At 48.4% G+C, this 9,864-nt stretch overlaps 1 protein-coding gene and 1 long non-coding RNA gene across 2 annotated transcripts; one reads left to right on the forward strand and one right to left on the reverse strand.

Annotated features, from left to right (window-relative positions):
* The first annotated feature begins 3,658 nt into the window (after positions 1 to 3,658).
* Positions 3,659 to 7,316, forward strand: LOC144332011 (uncharacterized). Its single transcript, XR_013399693.1, has 8 exons — positions 3,659 to 3,787; positions 4,058 to 4,151; positions 4,737 to 4,906; positions 5,016 to 5,109; positions 5,390 to 5,598; positions 5,896 to 6,080; positions 6,296 to 6,517; positions 6,599 to 7,316. It is a non-coding gene; the product is annotated as an uncharacterized LOC144332011 (long non-coding RNA).
* Positions 7,317 to 7,405: 89 nt separating this feature from the next.
* On the reverse strand, positions 7,406 to 9,557 carry LOC709331 (tubulin beta-8 chain). The gene is given in 5 exon segments (XM_001100146.4): positions 7,406 to 7,671; positions 7,674 to 8,459; positions 8,943 to 9,053; positions 9,121 to 9,229; positions 9,501 to 9,557. Coding segments are annotated over 5 exon segments (1,329 nt in total).
* Positions 9,558 to 9,864: the final 307 nt, after the last annotated feature.

The raw sequence follows: 9,864 nt of genomic DNA on the forward strand, positions 1-9,864 counted from the left end.
TTGTTAAGTATAAGATCATGTCATCTGCAATCAGGGGTAGTTTGACTTCCTGACTTTCCATTTGTATGCCCGTTATTTTTTTTTATCTTGCCTGATTGCCTGGCCAGGGCTTTCAATACTATGTTGAATAAGAGTGGTGAGAGAAGGCATCCTTGTCTTGTACCAGTTTTCAAGAGGAATGCTTCCAGCTTTTGCCCATTCAGTATGATATTGGCTGTGAGTTTGTCATATATGGCTCTTATTAATTTGAGGTATGTTCCTTCAATATCTAGGTTATTGAGAGTGTTAATCATGAAGGATTGTTGAATCTTATTGAAGGCCTTTTGTGCATCTATTGAGGTAATCATGTTGTTTTGGTCTTTAGTTATGTTTATGTAATAGATCACATTTATTGTTTTCCATATGTTGAACTAACCTTGCATCCAGGGAAAAAGCCTACTTGATCATGGTGGATAAGCTTTTTGATGTTCTGCTGGATTCAGTTTGTCAGTATTTTGCTGAGATTGAGGTTTTTGCATTGATGTTCATGAAAAATATCAGCCTGAAGTTTCCTACTTTTGTTCTGTCTCTGCTGGTTTTGATATCAGGATGATGCTGGCTTCAGAGAGTGTGTTAGGGAGCAGCCCCTTCTCCCAAGTTTTTAGAAGAGTTTCAGCAGGAATGGAACCAGCTGTTCTTTGTACATCTGTTAGAATTCAGCTGTGAATTTTTCTTGTCCTGTGCTACTTTTTGGTTGGAAAGACATTACTCAATTTCAAAGCTCATTATTTGTCTGTTCAGGGTTTGAATTTATTCCTGGTTCAGTCAGGGGAGGGTGTATGTGTCCAGGAATTTATCCATTTCCTGTAGCTTTTCCAGTTTGTGTGCATAGAGGCATACATCATATTCTCTAATTGTTGGTTGTATTTCTGTGGTGTCAGTGGAAATATCCCCCTTGTCATTTCCTATTGTGTTTATCCGTATCTTCTTTCTTTTTTACTTTGGTAGCCTAGCTCATGCTCTATCTATTTTATCAATTATTTTTTAAAAAAAAACAACTCCTGGATTTGTTGATCTTTTGAATGGTTTTTCATGTCTCAGATTTCTTCAGTTCAGTTCTGATGTTGGCTATTTCTTGTCTTCTGCTAGCTTTGGGATTTGCTCTTCGTTCTCTAGTCATTTTACTTGTGATGTTAGGTTGTTAACTTGAGATCTTTCTAACTTTTTGATATTGGAATGTTGTGTTATAAATTCTCATCGTAGCACTGCCTTAGCTGTGTCTTAGAGATTCTGATATGCTGTATCTTTGTTCTCATTAGTTTTCAAGAACTTCTTGACTCTGCCTTAATTTTATTATTTGCCCAAAAGTCATTCAGGAGCAGATTATTAAATTTCCTAGTAATTGTATGCTTTTGAGGGGTTCCTTAGTCTTGATTTTTAGTTTGATTGCATTGTGACCCAAAAAGATTGTTACAATTTCAATTCTTTGGCATTTCCTGAGGAGTGCCTTTCTTCTAATTATGTGATTGGTTTGTATGTGCCATGCAGCTTTGAGAAGCATATGTATTTTGTTGGTTTTGGGTGTATGGTTCTGTAGATATCTATCAGCTCTATGTGATCCAGTGCTGAGTTCAAGTCCTGAATATCTTTGTTCATTTTGTCTCAATGATCTCATATTGTCAGGAGGTGTTAAAGCCCCCACTGTTACTGTGTGGGAGTCTAAGTCTCTCTGAAGGTCTCTAAGAACTTGCTTTATGAATCTGGGTGCTTCTGAGTTAGGTGCATATATATTTATGATGGTTTCATATTCTTACTGAATTGAATTTTTTACTATTATGTAATGACCTTCTTTGTTTTTTTTTTATCTTTGTTGTTTTAAATTTTGTTTTGTCAGTAACCAGGATTGCAATCCTTGCTTTTTTTCTGTTATTTGCTTGGTAGATTTTCCTCCATCCCTTTGTTTTTAACCTATGTGCGTTGTTGCACGTGAGATGGGTTTTTTGAAGACAGCATACCAATGGGTCTTGGTTCTTTATCCATCTCACCATTCTGTGTCTTTCAATTGGGGCATTTAGCCCATTTCCATTTAAGGTTAGTATTGAAATGTATGGTTTTGATCCTGCCATCATGATGGTAGCTGTTTATTTTGCAGACTTGTTTATGTGGTTGCTTTATAGTGTACTGGTCTGTGTATTTTAGTGTGCTTTTGTAGTGGCTGGTAACAGTCTCTTCTCTCCATATTAAGTGTTTTTCTCAGGAGCTCTTGTAAGGCAGGTCTGGTGGTAATAAATTCCCTCAGCATTTGCTTGTCTTAAAAGGATCTTCTTATTTCTGTTTTGCTTATAAATCTTAGTTTAGCTGAATATGAAATTCTGGGTTGGAATTTCTTTTCTTTAAGAATGTTAAATATTGATCCCAAATCTCTTCTGGCTTGTAAGGTTTCTGTTGAGAGGTCCACTTTTAGTCTGAGGGGCTTCCCTTTGTAGGTTTCCTGACCTTTCTCTCCAGCTGTCTTTAACATTTTTTCTTTTATTTCAACCTCAGAGAATCTGATGATTACATGTCTTAGGGATGATCTTGTTTCTTACTGGGGCTTTCTGCATTTTTTGAATTTGAATGTGGCCTCTCTAGCTAGGTTGGGAAAGTTCTCACGGATAATATCCCAAAATATGTTTTCAAAGTTGCTTCCACCCTCTGCTTTTCTTTCAGGGATACCAATGAGTCATAGATTCATTCTCTTTGAATAATCTTACATTTCTTGAACGTTTTGTTTCTTCTAATTCTTTTTTTCACTATTCTTGTCTAACTGTCTTATTTCAGAAAGCCAGTCTTCAAGCTCTGAGATTCTTTTCTCTATGTGGTGTATTCTGCTGTTAATACTTGTGATTGCATCATAAAATTATTGGACTGGGATTTTTAGTTCTATCACATCAGTTATGCTCTTTTCTGTAGTGGCTATTTTGTCTGTCAGCTCCTACACTGTTTTGTCATGATTTTTAGCTTCCTTGTATTAGGTTTCAATGTATGCATGTAGCTCAATGATCTTCATTTCTATCCATGTTCTGAATCCTATTTCTGTCATTTTAGCCATCTCAACTTGGTTCAGAACCCTTCCTGGAGAGGCAACGTAGCCATTTGGAGGAAAGAAAGCACTCCAGCTTTTGGGGCATTCAGGGTTCTTGCACTGATTCTTTCTCAACTTTCTCAGTTTATGTACCTTCAATCTTTGAGGTTGCTGACTTTGGATGGGCTTTTTTTTTCTTTCATTTATTGTATTTGATGGCCCTAGAATTTGATTGTGGTAAAACATCGATCCAGCCAACTGGTTTTGTTTCTGGGAGATTTTAGGAGCCAACACTCAGCTCCCAAATCTTGGACTTCGTGCTCTCCGGGAGAATTATATTGGACACCAGCTTCATTTTCTGACTCCTGGAGGTTTGGAATCAGATGGAGAAAGTCATACATGCAGGCTGAGATTGAGGTCAGTGTGAGACCTCCCATCCCCTGCTCTGGAATCAGATGGAGGAAGGCATGCATGCAGGCCAAGCTGGAGAGATGAGCTAGAGTGGGCAGAACAGTCCTCCCATGACCCTAGACCTTAAGTGCTCCCACATGTTCTCAGGCATGTATCAAACCAAGAAAGCAGGCTAGGAGGGTAACACAGCTACATGTATACAGAGAGCTATGAAATACCTGAGCTGAGTAAGTGATGCACAAGGAGACAGAAGCGGTATGACCTTTACACAGTGACCTGGCTCAAATAATTTCAGGCTCTCATTAACCAGGCGAGCTCCGCTTCCTCTCTGGGGTAGGTAAACTTGAGGGGTAAAGTGGGAGTTGGGGAAAATGGAAAAGAAAGCCTGGTAGTATTTCTTCTAACTCTGTTATAAATAAAAGGTAAAACACAAATGCCTTTTCTCAGGACCCAAATGTTAGGTAAAAAAATGTTTGTCGTCTCAGTCATGTGATGTGGACTTGAGCAGAGCAGTACACACATGGTCATTATTCCTTTCCCTCTGCATGTTGTGTGCTTTTTCAGTTTTATAATTTACCTGATCAACTTGTCTCATCACACTAGCTGCAAACAAGGCCACTGAATGTCACACCAGGTGGCCAGCATGTCTGTGAAGGGCAGAAACTGGGGCAGCCAAACAGCTGGCAGAGGCCCACTAGTAAGTCCTCGATGCCCACTCCATAGAGGACTCTATGCTTAAAAGACAAGATAAGCAAGTATCAGGCTGCCTCACTAGTTATGCTCCCAAATAAAAAAATAAAAGTAACCACTCCAGGGAATGTGTGTGTACACACAAAAGTACATACACACAGCCACATGCAAAGGTGAAAGGCTGGGAAAGAACCAAATCCAGCTCTGAACACCAGTTACTTGTGGGGAAGGGGCAGGTGAAGCCGCCTGTCAGCATTACTCACCTTTTCAACTGATGAGCTTGCATCAACTTTGGCAATTTCTCATAAAAAGGCAATTTTCACTCCTTGGGTGATCACCCAGGTCCTGCGAAACTGAGCCACCAACAACCACCTGCACCACTTCCCATGAGGTCAAATAATGGCTTCCCTCAAAGCTCAGCCCTCCCACCCACCTCCCAATCCTGTCCCATGCAGGGGGCTACCGGCCTCCTGGGGTGCAGGGGTCCAGGCCAAACCCAAGATGGTTGGTAAAACCAACATGTATCCAAGGGCCTTTCCCCAACCTGGGCCGTGTGCCCACTGCATAGATATGCCTGTGCTTGCTACCCTAGGACAGAGACTCCCTTTTCTTCAGTTGAAATGAGGGATGGGGAGATTTGATGGTGTCCTGTACAGGTTGGATGTTAATCTGATGTGGTGCTCTTGGAGAAGCTTGCCTGAGTTCGGCACTTTCTCAGCACGTGGTGTGTGCTGCCCCTTCGAGCTTCAGAAGTCCCAGAAGGTAAGTGCTTCTGCAATCCCCATTTACTGCTGAACAGAACTCAGGTGATCTGCAGCTGACCAAGCAGCTTCTAAGTGGCCAACAGGCTGGATCTGCCTCTCAGTTGCAGAGGCCCTGCCTGGCTGCTGGGGCTGCCCTGAGACTCCTGCATCCTCCTCTTCCCTCCACAACTTTCCCGGCTTCTATCCACAGTTGTTCTCCAGGTGGGGAACACCTGTGGGTGCACCAGGGTGCAAATACTCAGACTCCAGCATGCAGAAGAGCCTCGGCTCCATGCTGTTTCAATATCCAAGCCCAAGCTTGTCTAGAGCTTCAGCAAATCCAAGCCTCCCTGAATTTCTTGCAAGGCCAATCTGAGCCCTACAACCCCACTACGCTGGTTAGCTGCCAGTCCCAGCCCCTGCTCCCTCCTCGGCCCCCGTCTGCACATTTCTGAAGTCCTACAAGAATGTTGAGAACCTAAGCTGACTCTCACCCAAGGAGGTAAATAACCAGGGGCCTCCAGGGGTAGAGAACATACCCAGACTGTTCTGCTGCCTGTAGGCTTGATGTCCTTCCCCTACAACACACCATGCTTACCAGGCTGGAAGAGGGGCTCCAGAAACTTGGGAACCTTGGGCCTGTAACTGGCATATGGAAAAGAGGCCTGGAAAAGCACCACTCCTGTCCATGAAGCCCCCAGATGGAACCAGGTAATTGGGAAATACATGGGCACCAAGCCTGACCGCCACTCAGACCCAGATGGGAACTGCAGCAGTGACTTGCCCCCTCTGCCACTCTGGCTGAACCACTACAGGAGGAAGGAGCATCTAGCCCCATGTGTGAGTGGAGACATTAGGTGTGGGCAGGTTCCAGTGGTTGCTACAGCTGAACCTTCCCAACCAGGTCCATGCAAGGCCATCACAGATGGGTGCACACCTGGGTTGGGCAAGGACACCCCTCAGAGTGAGAGCCAATGAGCAGGGCTGTCACAGAGGTCCCTTTTCCAGCTCCAAGAACAGGTTGGGGGGGAGTATGGGGGACCTCTCCCCTCTTCCAGCTGCTTCTAGGAGCCACTTCTTTCCAGATGAGGCACTCTCCTGCCTGCCCGTTCCCATTTAGCTGCAATACACCATTGTCAACATTCAGAGAACAAAAAGGGGCCTCACCTGTTTCCCTGACATGTCGGAGGCAGGTGGGTATGTCCAGGGGAACTGGGGTAGAACCTATACATCGGCCCATCCCCAGGCTATGCTGGCTTCATCTTATCTGCGTGATGGGGGTGGGGTGGGAATTACCAAGAGGTCATCACGCAGGCCATGGACAAGTTCTACAAGAGCCAGGTAGAAGAGAACCGTCCGTGCATGCTGCCCGGCCCCAGCTCACACACACACCTCTCTTATTTGACAGCTTCCCCAAAGCAGGCTTTGAAGTCCAGGCTCCCCGAGAAACCTGGGGAGGAGACTTTGCCAGGCTAAAGGACCTATCCCCAAAGGTGCCACCCTCACCAGTCTCATCCTGACAATCTTGGGTTATTTTTGCCCTGAAGTTTTGGAGTGGGGGACAGGGAGACAGCAGACAGTATGCATTAGCCACTTTTCCAGAGAGCATCAGCCCTCCAGACTGGGGCGGGTCAGACCTCCACTCGGGGGTTTTTCTCACTGGTTGCCAGTTGGGGGAAGCAGCATTGTGAGCACCTGCCCGACTCCCCAGGTCCTGCTCAGAAACCCCATCTGTGCCTCTGGAGAGACTGCCCCGAGCACACAGGCCCAGCAACCGCCATCTATGGCCCCCAGGACCTAATCCCCTTCTACATAGGGTTCAGTGCATGTGAGTATATGCTGGGCTTGATTCCTGCCCACTCATCCCTGCCAGATATCCCATGTCCACCTCAAGAGAATGAGGCCACACAAACACACCCAGGCCGTCATGGTGATGGAGCAGCTGGGGTCTTACTTGCCCACCCTTCATTGCTGGTTCAGAGCCTGACCACATTACTATGCTGGGATGGGACTTTGGGGACATTGCCCACCAGGGTCACTGATCACTTTTAGAGTTGCAGAAACAGAGGGCCACCTGGTCCCCTAGAAGTCTGGAACATGGGATAAGCCAAGGCTTGCCTTCAGGACCAGGTTTTCCACCACGCAGCTGCCCAAGGCCCAGGACATCCCCAAGTTCATGTGAAGCCTGCCTGTTATGTCCACAGCCCATGCCAACCCCTCCTGGAGTCACTGGAATGCTTGTTCCTGGGCATGTGATAAACCCAGACAGCTTCAGCCTTGCAGGACAACGATGCACACCTGGCAGCAGTAGCCGGAGGGCCCATAGAAAGAAGTTGGAGGTGAAGCCAGATGCTATGAGAATGCTTTATTAGGCAAAATCGTATACTGTGAAAATGTTTTGAAATGCAGCAGGAGGAGAGGTGAAGACACAAACGAACAAGTGCGTAGTGACACATGGCAGTCAGAACACAGTGAAGAATCCACACTGCTTCCCCCCTATACCTAGAAAAGGAAAGTTCTAGGCCTCCATCTCCTCCTCCACCTCCTCCTCCTCCTCCTCCTCCTCGGCATCCTGATGCTGTTGGTACTCAGACACCAGGTCTTTTATGTTGCTCTCCGCCTGAGTAAATTCCATCTCATCCATCCCCTGGCCCTTATACCAATGGAGGAAGGCCTTGCGCGGGAACATTACTGTACACTGCTCTGAGACACGCTTGAAGAGTTCCTCGATGGCCGTGTTGTTCCCAATGAAGGTGGCTGACCTGTCTAGCCCCCGGGGGGGATGTCACAGACGGTTGTTTTGACGTTGTGGGGGAGCCAGTCAGCAAAGTCCCTGCTTTTTTTATTTCGGAGGCAGAACATGTGTTCATCCACCTCCCTCGTGGTTATGCGACCCCTGAAAATGGCAGCCGCCCTTAGGTAGCGGCCATGACGGGGGTTGCAAGCGGCCATCATATTCCTAGCATCGAACATCTGCTGGGTAAGCTCTGTCACGGTCAAGGCCCGGTAGGGCTGGCTGCACTGGCTGGTCAGTGGGGCAAAACTAGACAGGAAGAAATGCAGCCGGGGAGATGGGATCATGTTCTTGGCCAGCTTCCGCAGGTCAGCATTCAGCTGGCCTGGGAAGCGCAGGGGCGTGGTGACCCCACTCATGGTGGCAGACACCAGGTGGTTCAGGTCACCATAGGTGGGTGTGGGCAGTTTTAGGGTCCTGGAACAGATGTTGAATAACGCTTGGTTGTCTATGCAGAAGGTCTCATCTGCATTTCCTATGAGCTGGTTAACCGACAAGGTGGCGTTATACGGTTCCACCACCGTGGTGGACACCTTGGGCGAGGGCAGGACGCTGAATGTGTTTATGATCCTGTCTGGGTACTCCTCCCGGATCTTACTGAGCAGAAGGGTACCCATCCCAGACCCCGTCCCCCCACCCAGGGAGTGGGTCAGCTGGAAACCCTGCAGCCAGTCACAGCTCTCAGCCTCCTTTCTGACAACTTCCATCACTGACTCCATCAGCTCCGCGCCTTCTGTGTAGTGCCCCTTGGCCCAGTTGTTTCCAGCCCCACACTGACCTGTAAGACAGTACAGCCAGTCACTCGATGGCCATGTAGATGGTCATCAGTGGTCACCAGAATGCAAAAGAGGCCAAGTGTCACGTGTGAGGTGAGAGCACCATTCGCCCTGGAAGTGGAGCAAATGAAACCCCCTCCCCTAGAGTTACAGGACAGTAACTTCCCCTGTTAAAAATTAAGTCAGGAGTCAAACCTGAGACAGGCTAACAGACCTCGCTGTGGGTGGCTCCTGCCCATTTTCAGGGAAGGCAGTAGCTATGGCCCCAGCTCAGCTCCCTGCAGGGAGTTTACATCAGTAGCTCTTCACCTTGAGGAGACACCTGGGCCTTCCTCCCAAAGCCCTTTTAGGAGGCAAGTGAAGCGACTTGACTCAGAGGATAGGAGGGTGTTCAGGGGCCCTGGCTCCACAATTCCCACCGCTTGGGGCACTCCTAGATTTTGAGCCGCTAAAGAACCTCACCCCAGTCCTCACCCACAACTCACCAAAGATGAAGTTGTCTGGCCTGAAGATCTGCCCGAAGGGCCCAGAGCGCACAGAGTCCATGGTGCCCGGCTCCAGATCCACCAGTACAGCGCGGGGCACGTACCTGCCATCTGAGAGGGGCAGGAGGGCATGAGCAAGGGGAGGGCTGCGTTCCCAGGAGGGTGGTGGGGGTCTCACCGCAGGCCTCGTTGTAGTACACGTTAATGTGCTCCAGCTGCCCCTGGTTGTCCCCTTGATAGGTGCCAGTGGAGTCGATGGCATGTTCATCAGAGATCGTCTCCCAGAACTGCGAGATGGGAGGGACCAGACACGCCAGGGCTGAGCCACGGGGGTGCCCCAGCTCCTCTCCCACCCCCACCCTCATCCGCACCCCCATCCCTAGGCCGCCGTGTCCCTGGGGTCCACCCCGGCCATCTCGCCAGCCGCCCAGTCGTCCCACCGCGCCCCCGGCAGGGAGCCCAGGGGCTGCAGGGCAGGGGCCCTGACCCCGCCACTGCCAACATCTTCCTAGGCCACCCACAGGCCTGAGCTGGGCCCTCAGAGACCCAGCTGCCAACCTTGACGCCCATCCGGTTCCCACACTGTCCGGCCTGCATGAACACGATCTCCCTCATGGCTAAGGCGGGATCAGGGCAGCAGGAGAAACGCGAGGAGGAGGAGCAAACAGGCAGTGACCCAGCCTGCCCTCCGCTGATGCTGAAATAGCCCCGTACCAACCTCCCTCAGCCTCGGATTGAGCTCCCAGAATAAGCAACATCTTTACTTCCACACAGGTGTATCCACCTGTGAATCCCTCTGTTGGAGAGCTCAGGTGTCCTTGCTGTGGTCCTTTCCACATTGCGGAAAGCTGGTCAGCTGGAGAACTTCCTCCCACGTCTTTACTAAGACTAAATCCCTAGCTGAACTGAAACTCAATTTTCC

The sequence above is a fragment of the Macaca mulatta genome, chromosome 10 (assembly GCF_049350105.2).
Source record: "Macaca mulatta isolate MMU2019108-1 chromosome 10, T2T-MMU8v2.0, whole genome shotgun sequence".
Taxonomy (NCBI): domain Eukaryota; kingdom Metazoa; phylum Chordata; class Mammalia; order Primates; family Cercopithecidae; genus Macaca; species Macaca mulatta.